Raw genomic sequence first — 16,883 nt, 5'->3', positions numbered from 1 at the left:
CACCTCTCCAGTCAGCAGCTCAGTCATCCTGTGGGTGAGTTCTAGGATCTTCTGCTCATGTATCAGTGATGGAGGCTCCGTGATGGGGCCCCGGGCCCTGCTCCGCCCTCCTGACTCCTGGGGGGCCACACACTCCTCCCATGTCTTTTTCACTACTGTGTAATCCTGTTTATGGAGAGAATAGTAATTGGCAGGTGGACAAAGTCAATGGAGAGGTGCTCGTGGAGAAACACAGCACTGCAGATAACACAAAGACACTCACCAACAATGCGCATACATCTATAGACATAACACTATTGTGCTTAACAAATCCCAGCAGATGGGATGGTGCAGGAGCCCAGGGCCTGTCTCTGCTCATTCACACTGCCCTTCTGTGTCTAGTGTGGCGGCCAAAGTCACCACTGATCCAAAAGAAGGTTGGGCCAATCAAGATGACAGATCACCGAACGGCAGAGTACGGCCCAAACATCATTGACTTAATGGTGCAAAATGGACAAAGCGTTTGAGCTAATCGCTCGGTCGCAAATGTGCACAAAAAGAACGCCACTAATGGAAAGGATCCGACACTCCAGGAGAAGACTTCATATTTCTTCATATAACGTTAAAGGGGAACTCCAGGTAAAAAAAGGTTAAAAAAAATGAAACTTCTGCAGAAGCATAAAGCATTACTTACCTATCTATCCCTGTTTTGAATTTGAGCACACTGTATTCTCTACCTGTAACACCACACAGCACTGTATTCTCTACCTGTAACACCACACAGCACTGTATTCTCTACCTGTAACACCACACAGCACTGTATTCTCTACCTGTAACACCACACAGCACTGTATTCTCTACCTGTAACACCACACAGCACGCTGTATTCTCTACCTGTAACACCACACAGCACTGTATTCTCTATCTGTAACACCACACAGCACACTGTATTCTCTATCTGTAACACCACACAGCACTGTATTCTCTACCTGTAACACCACACAGCGCTGTATTCTCTACCTGTAACACCACACAGCACACTGTATTCTCTACCTGTAACATCACACAGCACGCTGTATTCTCTACCTGTAACACCACACAGCGCTGTATTCTCTACCTGTAACACCACACAGCACGCTGTATTCTCTACCTGTAACACCACACAGCACTGTATTCTCTACCTGTAACACCACACAGCACTGTATTCTCTACCTGTAACACCACACAGCACTGTATTCTCTACCTGTAACATCACACAGCACTGTATTCTCTACCTGTAACACCACACAGCACTGTATTCTCTACCTGTAACACCACACAGCACACTGTATTCTCTACCTGTAACACCACACAGCACGCTGTATTCTCTACCTGTAACACCACACAGCGCTGTATTCTCTACCTGTAACACCACACAGCACTGTATTCTCTACCTGTAACACCACACAGCACTGTATTCTCTACCTGTAACACCACACAGCACGCTGTATTCTCTACCTGTAACACCACACAGCACGCTGTATTCTCTACCTGTAACACCACACAGCGCTGTATTCTCTACCTGTAACACCACACAGCGCTGTATTCTCTACCTGTAACACCACACAGCACGCTGTATTCTCTACCTGTAACACCACACAGCACGCTGTATTCTCTACCTGTAACACCACACAGCACACTGTATTCTCTACCTGTAACACCACACAGCACTGTATTCTCTACCTGTAACACCACACAGCACTGTATTCTCTACCTGTAACACCACACAGCACTGTATTCTCTACCTGCAACACCACACAGCACGCTGTATTCTCTACCTGTAACACCACACAGCACGCTGTATTCTCTACCTGTAACACCACACAGCTCTGTATTCTCTACCTGTAACACCACACAGCACTGTATTCTCTACCTGTAACACCACACAGCACTGTATTCTCTACCTGTAACACCACACAGCACACTGTATTCTCTACCTGTAACGCCACACAGCACGCTGTATTCTCTACCTGTAACACCACACAGCACGCTGTATTCTCTACCTGTAACACCACACAGCACGCTGTATTCTCTACCTGTAACACCACACAGCACGCTGTATTCTCTACCTGTAACACCACACAGCACGCTGTATTCTCTACCTGTAACACCACACAGCACTGTATTCTCTACCTGTAACACCACACAGCACGCTGTATTCTCTACCTGTAATACCACACAGCACGCTGTATTCTCTACCTGTAACACCACACAGCGCTGTATTCTCTACCTGTAACACCACACAGCACTGTATTCTCTACCTGTAACACCACACAGCGCGCTGTATTCTCTACCTGTAACACCACACAGCGCGCTGTATTCTCTACCTGTAACACCACACAGCACGCTGTATTCTCTACCTGTAACACCACACAGCACGCTGTATTCTCTACCTGTAACACCACACAGCGCTGTATTCTCTACCTGTAACACCACACAGCACACTGTATTCTCTACCTGTAACACCACACAGCACACTGTATTCTCTACCTGTAACACCACACAGCACTGTATTCTCTACCTGTAACACCACACAGCACGCTGTATTCTCTACCTGTAACACCACACAGCACTGTATTCTCTACCTGTAACACCACACAGCACGCTGTATTCTCTACCTGTAATACCACACAGCACGCTGTATTCTCTACCTGTAACACCACACAGCGCTGTATTCTCTACCTGTAACACCACACAGCACTGTATTCTCTACCTGTAACACCACACAGCGCGCTGTATTCTCTACCTGTAACACCACACAGCGCGCTGTATTCTCTACCTGTAACACCACACAGCACGCTGTATTCTCTACCTGTAACACCACACAGCACGCTGTATTCTCTACCTGTAACACCACACAGCGCTGTATTCTCTACCTGTAACACCACACAGCACGCTGTATTCTCTACCTGTAACACCACACAGCACACTGTATTCTCTACCTGTAACACCACACAGCACGCTGTATTCTCTACCTGTAACACCACACAGCACGCTGTATTCTCTACCTGTACCACACAGCACTGTATTCTCTACCTGTAACACCACACAGCTCTGTATTCTCTACCTGTAACACCACACAGCACTGTATTCTCTACCTGTAACACCACACAGCACTGTATTCTCTACCTGTAACACCACACTGCACGCTGTATTCTCTACCTGTAACACCACACAGCACACTGTATTCTCTACCTGTAACACCACACTGCACGCTGTATTCTCTACCTGTAACACCACACAGCACACTGTATTCTCTACCTGTAACACCACACAGCACGCTGTATTTTCTACCTGTAACACCACACAGCACTGTATTGTCTACCTGTAACACCACACAGCACACTGTATTCTCTACCTGTAACACCACACAGCACTGTATTCTCTACCTGTAACACCACACAGCACGCTGTATTCTTTACCTGTAACACCACACAGCACTGTATTCTCTACCTGTAACACCACACAGCACGCTGTATTCTCTACCTGTAACACCACACAGCGCTGTATTCTCTACCTGTAACACCACATAGCACGCTGTATTCTCTACCTGTAACACCACACAGCGCTGTATTCTCTACCTGTAACACCACACAGCGCGCTGTATTCTCTACCTGTAACACCACACTGTATTCTCTACCTGTAACACCACACAGCACGCTGTATTCTCTACCTGTAACACCACACAGCAGATATACTCTCTACCTGTAACACCACACAGCACTGTATTCACTACCTGTAACACCACACAGCACGCTGTATTCTCTACCTGTAACACCACACAGCAGATATACTCTCTACCTGTAACACCACACAGCACGCTGTATTCTCTACCTGTAACACCACACAGCACGCTGTATTCTCTACCTGTAACACCACACAGCACGCTGTATTCTCTACCTGTAACACCACACAGCGCTGTATTCTCTACCTGTAACACCACACAGCACTGTATTCTCTACCTGTAACACCACACAGCGCGCTGTATTCTCTACCTGTAACACCACACAGCGCGCTGTATTCTCTACCTGTAACACCACACAGCACGCTGTATTCTCTACCTGTAACACCACACAGCACGCTGTATTCTCTACCTGTAACACCACACAGCGCTGTATTCTCTACCTGTAACACCACACAGCACACTGTATTCTCTACCTGTAACACCACACAGCACTGTATTCTCTACCTGTAACACCACACAGCACGCTGTATTCTCTACCTGTAACACCACACAGCGCTGTATTCTCTACCTGTAACACCACATAGCACGCTGTATTCTCTACCTGTAACACCACACAGCGCTGTATTCTCTACCTGTAACACCACACAGCGCGCTGTATTCTCTACCTGTAACACCACACTGTATTCTCTACCTGTAACACCACACAGCACGCTGTATTCTCTACCTGTAACACCACACAGCAGATATACTCTCTACCTGTAACACCACACAGCACTGTATTCACTACCTGTAACACCACACAGCACGCTGTATTCTCTACCTGTAACACCACACAGCAGATATACTCTCTACCTGTAACACCACACAGCACGCTGTATTCTCTACCTGTAACACCACACAGCACGCTGTATTCTCTACCTGTAACACCACACAGCACGCTGTATTCTCTACCTGTAACACCACACAGCGCTGTATTCTCTACCTGTAACACCACACAGCACTGTATTCTCTACCTGTAACACCACACAGCGCGCTGTATTCTCTACCTGTAACACCACACAGCGCGCTGTATTCTCTACCTGTAACACCACACAGCACGCTGTATTCTCTACCTGTAACACCACACAGCACGCTGTATTCTCTACCTGTAACACCACACAGCGCTGTATTCTCTACCTGTAACACCACACAGCACACTGTATTCTCTACCTGTAACACCACACAGCACGCTGTATTCTCTACCTGTAACACCACACAGCACGCTGTATTCTCTACCTGTAACACCACACAGCACTGTATTCTCTACCTGTAACACCACACAGCTCTGTATTCTCTACCTGTAACACCACACAGCACTGTATTCTCTACCTGTAACACCACACAGCACGCTGTATTCTCTACCTGTAACACCACACAGCACACTGTATTCTCTACCTGTAACACCACACAGCACACTGTATTCTCTACCTGTAACACCACACAGCGCGCTGTATTCTCTACCTGTAACACCACACAGCACTGTATTCTCTACCTGTAACACCACACAGCACACTGTATTCTCTACCTGTAACACCACACAGCACTGTATTCTCTACCTGTAACACCACACTGCACGCTGTATTCTCTACCTGTAACACCACACAGCACTGTATTTTCTACCTGTAACACCACACAGCACTGTATTGTCTACCTGTAACACCACACAGCACACTGTATTCTCTACCTGTAACACCACACAGCACTGTATTCTCTACCTGTAACACCACACAGCACTGTATTCTCTACCTGTAACACCACACAGCACGCTGTATTCTTTACCTGTAACACCACACAGCACTGTATTCTCTACCTGTAACACCACACAGCACGCTGTATTCTCTACCTGTAACACCACACAGCGCTGTATTCTCTACCTGTAACACCACATAGCACGCTGTATTCTCTACCTGTAACACCACACAGCGCTGTATTCTCTACCTGTAACACCACACAGCACGCTGTATTCTCTACCTGTAACACCACACAGCGCGCTGTATTCTCTACCTGTAACACCACACTGTATTCTCTACCTGTAACACCACACAGCACGCTGTATTCTCTACCTGTAACACCACACAGCAGATATACTCTCTACCTGTAACACCACACAGCACTGTATTCACTACCTGTAACACCACACAGCACGCTGTATTCTCTACCTGTAACACCACACAGCACGCTGTATTCTCTACCTGTAACACCACATCCTCCTCTTCCTGCTCCTCTCCTCCAGACTCCACCATCTCATTCTCTTCTTCCTGCTCCTCTTCTCCTGGGTATGACCTGCCTACTTGCCATTCTCTTTGCTCCCATAACATTACTATTGCTCCATTGGTTCCATTGATCCCTGACAGACCATATTAGCTGCTAATCTTCACCTTTTTTTGCTGCTTAGTTCCTTTCTTTGGGGCGTCTTGAAGATCTGAAAAAGTACACTGGATTCTTCCCACTACATCCTAGAATGGAAAACACAACAAAAACAATACAATACAATAAAAACAGAAATCTAGAGAAGTTACCTCTCCGGTCAGCAGGCGGATGATCTCCAGGGTGACGTGTAATATTCTCTTACTGATCTCCTTCCTGTCCTTCTCCATCCTTGGGGGGTCATTCAGGAGAAGCAGCGTCTGGAGGAGAAGAGGAGACAACTGGAGCACATGGAGGGGCTAATCCTGCCGGGGCCTTTATGGCAGAACCAAGTTGTTTCTGTCGGTCTAGCTCTACACCCCTGGCTGTCCGCAGGTCACAGGTCACTACTTGTCTCTGCAGCCACAGCTCTCTCTATGTCGGTCTAGCTCTACACCCCCGGCTGTCCTCAGTTCATAGTCAGGAGATTTCTCTTACATCTTAGGGCCCTATTCCACCGGACGATTATCGTTCAGATTATCGTTAAATCGTTCGAATCTAAACGATAATTGTTCGGTTGAAATGCAGTTAACGATTAACAACCGAACGAGAAATCGTTGATCGCTTTATAAGACCTGGACCTATTTTTATCGTTGCTCGTTCGCAAATCGTTGGCATTGAATAAGACATCGTTCAGTTGTTCGCAGTAGATACGAACGCAATAGCGAAGAAATAGCGAAGAAGAAACAATCGCAAATACGATCATAAGTAACGATTATCGTTCCATGGAAATGAGTGAACGTTTTCAGGTCTTTCGCAATAGCGGTCGTTTGAGATTGTTAATCGTTAACGATTATGTGAACGATAATCTTCCGGTGGAATAGGGCCCTAACTCATAGATTGTAAGTTCTTGTGATTAGGGCCCTTACTCCTCATGAATATCTGACAGAATCGGTGCCGCAGAATATGTTGGTGCTGTATAAATTCTTATTATCCAGTGATCATGGGAATGACATACACTAACCATAGTCACAGACAGGCTCTCCATACTAGCCCATGTTAGCTACCTAGAGCCACATGGCACCTGGGTCAAACTTCCCTGCCACAATGTGGTGTCAGGGTAATGATTATAGATTATAGATTAGGATGATTGGAGATATGAACCAGAATGAGCACAAACCAGAAAGCATAAACATGGTAAGTCCCTACTTTCTAGGGTGACCCTGCTCAAACAGCAATGTACTGAGGGAAGGGGTACCCAACAGGTCCTGACTATAGAGAATCCTAGTCCTGGAGATGCAGGGACTTATGTCCTAGGCACATGGAGGAGCAATGGGAGGTTACAGGACACGATTTAAGATAAGTGACATGGTTGATTCCCCAGAATGGAAAGTAATGGATGCCCAATCTGCTAAGATTGAAGCTAAGGTCAATTCCCAAGTACAGATGTATAAACACATGGTGACCATTTCAAACCCCACAATGGCAGATGTCTACGCAATAGAAACTTTTGGTTGGAATGGATGAAATACTCTGCCTCACAATATAATAAATCAAACTGCTATGTATGCTCTAGCGCTCGCCCACACCTACCCCGAGTCAGGGAATCACTATATACCCTGGGGATTATACATGCTTCACTAGTGAAGGGGGTGGTAGGAATTTGGGCAAGTTCAAACCAGGATATTGTGGCAGCTATAGTAATGCTACCAGAGAACAACTGAACCAGGTACAATCTGTAGCTGATGTCTTCTGGGTATGTGGGGACATGAAGATTCGATCCAGACTTGCAGGTAACTGGACTGGGGAATGTGCTTTGGCTAAAGCCATTATGCCTCTTCATATATTTCCCCTGGAAGAGAGCAAACTAGAACAAGTCTCCCCTCACCACCTAACAGTGGTATTCCACGGGCCGACCAGGGCCCGATCAACATGTCAACAAGCGCTGATCTGCTAGTCGCTCGTTTACTGGGTCTATTCCACCGCCCGACAATCGTTTAGTGAGGGCTGCAGGTCCCAGTCGGCGGCCCCGGCCAGTGATTGGCTGAGTGGTCTGTCAGCTCAGACAGGTCGCTCCGAAGCTGCTGCGGCGCGGGACCGGGAGAAGGAGAAGAGCTGCAACCTGGACAGGTAATGTATGTTTGTGAAATTTTTGGTCGCCCGCCGCGCCTGCTATTCCACGTAGCGATGCACGGGTGGTGACCGATGATTTTAGGTTTGAACCTAAATGAACGATCAGCCGATGACACGATCATCGGCTGATCGTTCTTTCTATTCCACAGCGTGATAATCGGCTGAATCAGGCCGATTATCGCTCCGTGTAATAGGCCCCTGCTGATTTACAGATATAAAGGACAACTCTGACCCAGATAGCAGACCCATTTAGGGTGAATTTTAGGGACATAATAGGGAATCCCCACCATCTCCTGAGGCAAAGTCTGACTACAAAGGGGGGTCTTCCTATTAGGGGAACCTCAACCTCAGTGAAGAAACCAACGGCTGACGGAGACTTGGGGTGAAGATGGAATAAATTAGGGAATAAATCTGGGAGAGGAGAAGGATAAATTTATCAGTTCAGTTTCCTAATAAGAAGTTCTTCAATTGTTTTAATGGTCTAACATAATCATTAAATGCTTAAAGGGGTAGTGCGGCGCTAAGAAATTATTCACCGAATAACACACATTACAAAATTATACAACTTTGTAATGTAAGTTATGTCTGTGAATCGCCTCCTTCCCCGTGTCCCACCACCCCCGCACATGTACCCGGAAGTGTGGTGCATTATACATACCTGATCCGTGTCGCGCCCGTCCGCCATCTGCCAAGACGTCATCTTCGGACGGCCGGCCGAACCGCTCGGACCGTCCCTAGTGCCGGCCGCCCTCTGCAGCGTCATCAGTGGGGCCGGCATCATGGACAGCGGCAGCGATTCGGCCAGCCTCCCGACGATGACGTCTTGGCACAAGATGGCGGACGGGCACGACACGGATCAGGTATGTATAATGCACCACACTTCCGGGTACATGTGCGGGGGTGGTGGGACACGGGAAGGGGGGCAATTCACAGACATAACATACATCACAAAGTTGTATAACTTTGTAATGTGCGTTATTCTGTGAACAATTGTTTACCGCCGCACTACCCCTTTAAGGTGATTTTCAATGTTTCTAGGGGGGACTGTCAGGGTAATGATTATAGATTATGATTTATAGAAAAACATCTCAAGTCTTAATAGTTAATTCAGATATGCTCCAGACCTCCAGGACTTCCTCTTTCTGGACGACAAAGAGAATCTTGACAGCTTGCCAATTGCCAGACAGACAAGCTCCTAAAATCACTATATACCATATCAATGCAACAATATAACCGTTTACTGTGCACTTGTAATATATCATATATGTCTAGCGATCAAGTGTATCCAATCATGTTATGTCAAATATATCCATGTGATTTTATAACCACACCTTTATCAAAGCATAGAAAAGAAAGAGGAACTTTTAACCCCTTTGCGTCAGTAATCTGTATATATACGTTCCTACACTGACGGGCTTTATGATGAGTGTAAGATCGCTGCAGAGATAGCAATCCCGCTCTCATCTGTGTCCAGCGCCGCAGGTAATGAGAGTCAGCTGCGATCCGCTCTCATCTGTGTCCAGCGCCGCAGGTAATGAGAGTCAGCTGCGATCCGCTCTCATCTGTGTCCAGCGCCGCAGGTAATGAGAGTCAGCTGCGATCCCGCTCTCATCTGTGTCCAGAGCCGCAGGTAATGAGAGTCAGCTGCAATCGCGCTCTCATCTGTGTCCAGCGCCGCAGGTAATGAGAGTCAGCTGCGATCCCGCTCTCATCTGTGTCCAGCGCCGCAGGTAATGAGAGTCAGCTGCGATCCCGCTCTCATCTGTGTCCAGAGCCGCAGGTAATGAGAGTCAGCCGCGATCCCGCTCTCATCTGTGTCCAGCGCCGCAGGTAATGAGAGTCAGCTGCGATCCCGCTCTCATCTGTGTCCAGAGCCGCAGGTAATGAGAGTCAGCCGCGATCCCGCTCTCATCTGTGTCCAGAGCCGCAGGTAATGAGAGTCAGCTGCGATCCGCTCTCATCTGTGTCCAGCGCCGCAGGTAATGAGAGTCAGCTGCGATCCCGCTCTCATCTGTGTCCAGAGCCGCAGGTAATGAGAGTCAGCTGCAATCCCGCTCTCATCTGTGTCCAGAGCCGCAGGTAATGAGAGTCAGCTGCAATCGCGCTCTCATCTGTGTCCAGAGCCGCAGGTAATGAGAGTCAGCTGCAATCCCGCTCTCATCTGTGTCCAGAGCCGCAGGTAATGAGAGTCAGCTGCGATCCCGCTCTCATCTGTGTCCAGCGCCGCAGGTAATGAGAGTCAGCTGCGATCCCGCTCTCATCTGTGTCCAGCGCCGCAGATAATGAGAGTCAGCTGCGATCCCGCTCTCATCTGTGTCCAGCGCCGCAGATAATGAGAGTCAGCTGCGATCCCGCTCTCATCTGTGTCCAGCGCCGCAGGTAATGAGAGTCAGCTGCAATCGCGCTCTCATCTGTGTCCAGCGCCGCAGGTAATGAGAGTCAGCTGCAATCGCGCTCTCATCTGTGTCCAGCGCCGCAGGTAATGAGAGTCAGCTGCGATCCCGCTCTCATCTGTGTCCAGCGCCGCAGGTAATGAGAGTCAGCTGCAATCCCGCTCTCATCTGTGTCCAGAGCCGCAGGTAATGAGAGTCAGCTGCGATCCCGCTCTCATCTGTGTCCAGCGCCGCAGGTAATGAGAGTCAGCTGCAATCGCGCTCTCATCTGTGTCCAGCGCCGCAGGTAATGAGAGTCAGCTGCAATCGCGCTCTCATCTGTGTCCAGCGCCGCAGGTAATGAGAGTCAGCTGCGATCCCGCTCTCATCTGTGTCCAGCGCCGCAGGTAATGAGAGTCAGCTGCAATCCCGCTCTCATCTGTGTCCAGAGCCGCAGGTAATGAGAGTCAGCTGCGATCCCGCTCTCATCTGTGTCCAGCGCCGCAGGTAATGAGAGTCAGCTGCGATCCCGCTCTCATCTGTGTCCAGCGCCGCAGATAATGAGAGTCAGCTGCGATCCCGCTCTCATCTGTGTCCAGCGCCGCAGATAATGAGAGTCAGCTGCGATCCCGCTCTCATCTGTGTCCAGCGCCGCAGGTAATGAGAGTCAGCTGCAATCGCGCTCTCATCTGTGTCCAGCGCCGCAGGTAATGAGAGTCAGCTGCAATCGCGCTCTCATCTGTGTCCAGCGCCGCAGGTAATGAGAGTCAGCTGCGATCCCGCTCTCATCTGTGTCCAGAGCCGCAGGTAATGAGAGTCAGCTGCGATCCCGCTCTCATCTGTGTCCAGAGCCGCAGGTAATGAGAGTCAGCTGCGATCCGCTCTCATCTGTGTCCAGCGCCGCAGGTAATGAGAGTCAGCTGCGATCCCGCTCTCATCTGCGTCCAGCGCCGCAGGTAATGAGAGTCAGCTGCGATCCCGCTCTCATCTGTGTCCAGCGTCGCAGGTAATGAGAGTCAGCTGCGATCCCGCTCTCATCTGTGTCCAGCGTCGCAGGTAATGAGAGTCAGCTGTGATCCCGCAGCCGACTTTCATTAACCCCTTAAACGCCGTGATCTACAGCGATCGCGGCGTTTAAGGTGATCAATGACAGATAAAGTATCTGTCACAAAGCTTTAGCTGTCCGGGCATGATGGGAATTTGTGGTTTTGCAACAGTTGGAGGGCCCGAGTTTGGACACCCATGTCCCACAGTCTAAAATCATAAGGACCTGGACGATGACTACTACTACCACCTAACCCATCAGTGCCATCCACCCCCTACTACATTTACCGTCACCATCTGCCCCTATCTACTACATCTACTGTCACCATCTGCCCCACCATCTACTACATCTACCGTCACCATATGCCCCACCATCTACTACATCTACCATTACCATCTGCCCAATCATCTACTATATCTTCTGTCATCATTTGCCCCACCATCTATCGTCGCCATCAGCCCTATCTACTACATCTACCATCACCAGCTGCCCAACCATCTACTATATCTACAGTCACCATCTGCCCCACCATTTACTACATCTACCATTACCATCTGCCCAACCATCTACTATATCTACAGTCACCATCTGCCCCACCATCTACTACATGTACTGTCACCATCTGCCCCACCATCTACTACATCTACTGTCACCATCTGCCCCACCATCTACTACATCTACCATTACCATCTGCCCAACCATCTACTCCATCTACTGTCACCATCTGCCCCCTATCTACTACATCTACCGTCACCATCTGGCCAACCATCTACTACATCTACGATCACCATCTGCCCAACCATCTACTACATCTACGATCACCATCTGCCCAACCATCTACTACATCTACGATCACCATCTGCCCCACCATCTAGCGTCGACCCACCATCTACTCCATCTACCGTCACCATCTGGCCAACCATCTACTACATCTACGATCACCATCTGCCCAACCATCTACTACATCTACGATCACCATCTGGCCAACCATCTACTACATCTACGATCACCATCTGCCCCACCATCTAGCGTCGCCATCAGCCCTATCTACTACATCTACCATCACCATTTGCCCTATCTACCGCCATATGTGTCATCATCTACCCCTGACATCCCCCTCCCTGCCCTGTCTCTTGGTTTTTGGGTCCTGTAGATCTAGATAGTGCCAGAGTCTTACACCAGTGACCCCACAAGGGAACCTAAGTGCCCTGGGTGTTCTACCAGTGCAGTGTGGCCCCTGGTCCTCCCAATCTAACATGTAACATGCCCCCAGACAGGGCAGTATTACCAGCTGCTGTTGCCCCCGACACTACACCTGCAGATGCTCCATCTTCACTCACCAATTGGCATCAGGATTTTCTAGTTTCTGAACATCATATCAGTCTTCTCATCAGTCTTAGGCCGCGTTCCCACAGTTACTGTATGTCACCACATGCAGCAGATGTCAGACCCTCATATGGTAACCAATAGGCGTATGGCCAATAATCCTGGTAACAGCACATGATACTGGGGGAGAGATGGAGCCTGGTTTGGCCACATGTATTTCTCTACATGGAGAAACATTGACTAATCGCGTTTTACATAATTTGCTTTTAAACTTTTAACTTACTTTTGAACGGCTTAAAACATAAACAAATTTCCACATTGAATGAATGATTAGAGGCGTCTGCATATTGTCTGAGGGAATTCTCACCACAGGATTGGTAGATTGGTCCGTAATAGCTCCAGGGATCACATTTACCACCACCACACCAGACCTGACCAATACCACCATACTGTGACTGGGTAACACCGCCATACCAGACCTGACCAATACCGCCATACTGTGACTGGATAACACCATCATATCAGACCTGACCAATACCACCATACTGTGACTGGATAACACTGACACACCAGACCTGACCAATACTGCCATACTGTGACTGGATAACACTGCCACACCAGACCTGACCAATACCGCCATACTGTGACTGGATAACACCATCATATCAGACCTGACCAATACCGCCATACTGTGACTGGATAACACCATCATATCAGACCTGACCAATACCACCATACTGTGACTGGATAACACCGCCACACCAGACCTGACCAATACTGCCATACTGTGACTGGATAACACCATCATACCAGACCTGACCAATACCGCCATACTGTGAATAGATAACACTGCCATACCAGACCTGACCAATACCGCCATACTGTGACTGGATAACACCGCCATACCAGACCTGACCAATACTGCCATACTGTGACTGTATAACACTGCCACACCAGACCTGACCAATACCCCCATCTACCCCCCCCCTCCCCCCCCTCTAAAAAACACCAGATTTACTGTCTGAACGGGAGGTGTGGGACTAAAGAAATAAAAACAAATAAAGGTTGTTTCCTGCCCCCTGGTGCTGCCCCAGACACCAGACCACGGGTGCTTAGTGGTAAATAGGGTCCTGCCCCCAGGGGGATACTTGATGGGGAACTGTGCAGAGTGCCCCCCGATGTCAGATTACACACTGTACATATGATTAATATCACTAAGAACCTGGAGAAACATGGAAAAAAGATGTCAAGTTTATTGATTAAAACATATTAGATAAAAAATGATGAATCATACACAAAAGGGCGGCACAGCAGACTGAAGGTAAAAACCAGGGGTAGATCGATTAGGAAGATCCCCCATGTGATCGCTCTGGAATGCCGACACAACCCCAACATTTAGGCCCTTCATCTTGCCCCCTGAGGAAGAGCCGATAAGCGCAAGCGGTGTTATGGCGGCATCCCAGACCGGTCACCTGATGGGGATTATTTTGCACTTCGCATTGTTTCCTCCACATAGACAGGCTCCATATTGCAGGGCTGTGTGATAATAACTCCCCGGAGTGTGAACGGCCATTTATGAAGAAGACTCCACATGGCCAGTCACACCCCGGGGAGCTATTACCCCACTTTAGCTCCTCCATAACTGGCTGCTCACACCCCGGGGAGCTATTACCCCACTTTAGCTCCTCCATAACTGGCCGCTCACACCCCGGGGGGTTATTATCACACTCCGGCTCCTCCATAACTGGCCGCTCACACCCCGGGGGGGTTATTATCACACTCCTCCTCCTCCATAACTGGCCGGTCACACCCCGGGGGGGTTATTATCACACTCCTCCTCCTCCATAACTGGCCGCTCACACCCCGGGGGGTTATTATCACACTCCTCCTCCTCCATAACTGGCCGCTCACACCCCGGGGGTTATTATCACACTCCTCCTCCATAACTGGCCGCTCACACCCCGGGGGGTTATTATCACACTCCGGCTCCTCCATAACTGGCCGCTCACACCCCGGGGGGTTATTATCACACTCCTTCTCCATAACTGGCCGCTCACACCCCGGGGAGTTATTATCCCACTCCGGCTCCTCCATAACTGGCCGCTCACACCCCGGGGAGTTATTATCACACTCCGGCTCCTCCATAACTGGCCGGTCACACCCCGGGGGGTTATTATCACACTCCGGCTCCTCCATAACTGGCCGGTCACACCCCGGGGGGTTATTATCCCACTCCGGCTCCTCCATAACTGGCCGCTCACACCCCGGGGAGTTATTATCACACTCCGGCTCCTCCATAACTGGCCGCTCACACCCCGGGGAGTTATTATCACACTCCGGCTCCTCCATAACTGGCCGCTCACACCCCGGGGGGTTATTATCACACTCCGGCTCCTCCATAACTGGCCGCTCACACACCGGGGGGTTATTATCACACTCCGCCTCCTCCATACCTGGCTGCTCACACCCCGGGGGGTTATTATCACACTCCGGCTCCTCCATAACTGGCCGCTCACACCCCGGGGAGTTATTATCACACTCCGGCTCCTCCATAACTGGCCGCTCACACCCCGGGGAGTTATTATCACACTCCGGCTCCTCCATAACTGGCCGGTCACACCCCGGGGGGTTATTATCCCACTCCGGCTCCTCCATAACTGGCCGCTCACACCCCGGGGAGTTATTATCACACTCCGGCTCCTCCATAACTGGCCGCTCACACCCCGGGGGGTTATTATCACACTCCGGCTCCTCCATAACTGGCTGCTCACACCCCGGGGAGTTATTATCACACTCCGGCTCCTCCATAACTGGCCGCTCACACCCCCGGGGGGTTATTATCACACTCCGGCTCCTCCATAACTGGCCGCTCACACCCCGGGGGGTTATTATCACACTCCGGCTCCTCCATAACTGGCCGCTCACACCCCGGGGGTTATTATCACACTCCGGCTCCTCCATAACGGCCGGTCACACCCCGGGGGGGTTATTATCACACTCCTCCTCCTCCATAACTGGCCGGTCACACCCCGGGGGGTTATTATCACACTCCTCCTCCTCCATAACTGGCCGCTCACACCCCGGGGGGGTTATTATCACACTCCTCCTCCTCCATAACTGGCCGCTCACACCCCGGGGGGGTTATCATCACACTCCGGCTCCTCCATAACTGGCCGGTCACACCCCGGGGGGTTATTATCACACTCCAGCTCCTCCATAACTGGCCGCTCACACCCCGGGGGGTTATTATCACACTCCGGCTCCTCCATAACTGGACGGTCACACCCCGGGGGGTTATTATCACACTCCGGCTCCTCCATAACTGGCCGCTCACACCCCCGGGGGGTTATTATCACACTCCGGCTCCTCCATAACTGGCCGCTCACACCCCGGGGAGTTATTATCACACTCCGACTCCTCCATAACTGGCCGCTCACACCCCGGGGGGTTATTATCACACTCCGGCTCCTCCATACCTGGCCGCTCACACCCCGGGGAGTTATTATCACACTCCGGCTCCTCCATAACTGGCCGCTCACACCCCAGGGAATTATTATCACACTCCGGCTCCTCCATAACTGGCCGCTCACACCCCGGGGGGTTATCATCACACTCCTGGCTCCTCCATAACTGGCCGCTCACACCCCGGGGGGTTATCATCACACTCCTGGCTCCTCCATAACTGGCCGCTCACACCCCGGGGAGTTATTATCACACTCCGGCTCCTCCATAACTGGCCGCTCACACCCCGGGGGGTTATTATCACACTCCGGCTCCTCCATAACTGGCCGCTCACACCCCGGGGGGTTATTATCACACTCCGGCTCCTCCATAACAGCCGCTCACACCCCGGGGGGTTATTATCACACTCCGCCTCCTCCATACCTGGCTGCTCACACCCCGGGGGGTTATTATCACA

At 50.1% G+C, this 16,883-nt stretch overlaps 1 protein-coding gene across 1 annotated transcript in view; it reads right to left on the bottom strand.

Moving 5' to 3' along the window:
- LOC138786395 (oocyte zinc finger protein XlCOF22-like) overlaps positions 1–16,883 on the bottom strand; it is a 41,360-nt gene that overhangs the window by 6,627 nt on the left and 17,850 nt on the right. Inside the window, exons 3-4 of the mRNA XM_069963386.1 lie at positions 6,262–6,369; positions 4–165 (exon numbers count right to left, since the gene is read on the bottom strand). Of these exons, the coding sequence (XP_069819487.1) occupies positions 4–165; positions 6,262–6,369 (270 nt within the window). The remainder of the gene's footprint in view (positions 1–3; positions 166–6,261; positions 6,370–16,883) is intronic.

The sequence above is a fragment of the Dendropsophus ebraccatus genome, chromosome 3 (assembly GCF_027789765.1).
Source record: "Dendropsophus ebraccatus isolate aDenEbr1 chromosome 3, aDenEbr1.pat, whole genome shotgun sequence".
Taxonomy (NCBI): Eukaryota; Metazoa; Chordata; class Amphibia; order Anura; family Hylidae; genus Dendropsophus; species Dendropsophus ebraccatus.
Note: the sequence above shows the minus strand (reverse complement) of the source record. Positions and strands in the feature narration are given on the sequence as shown.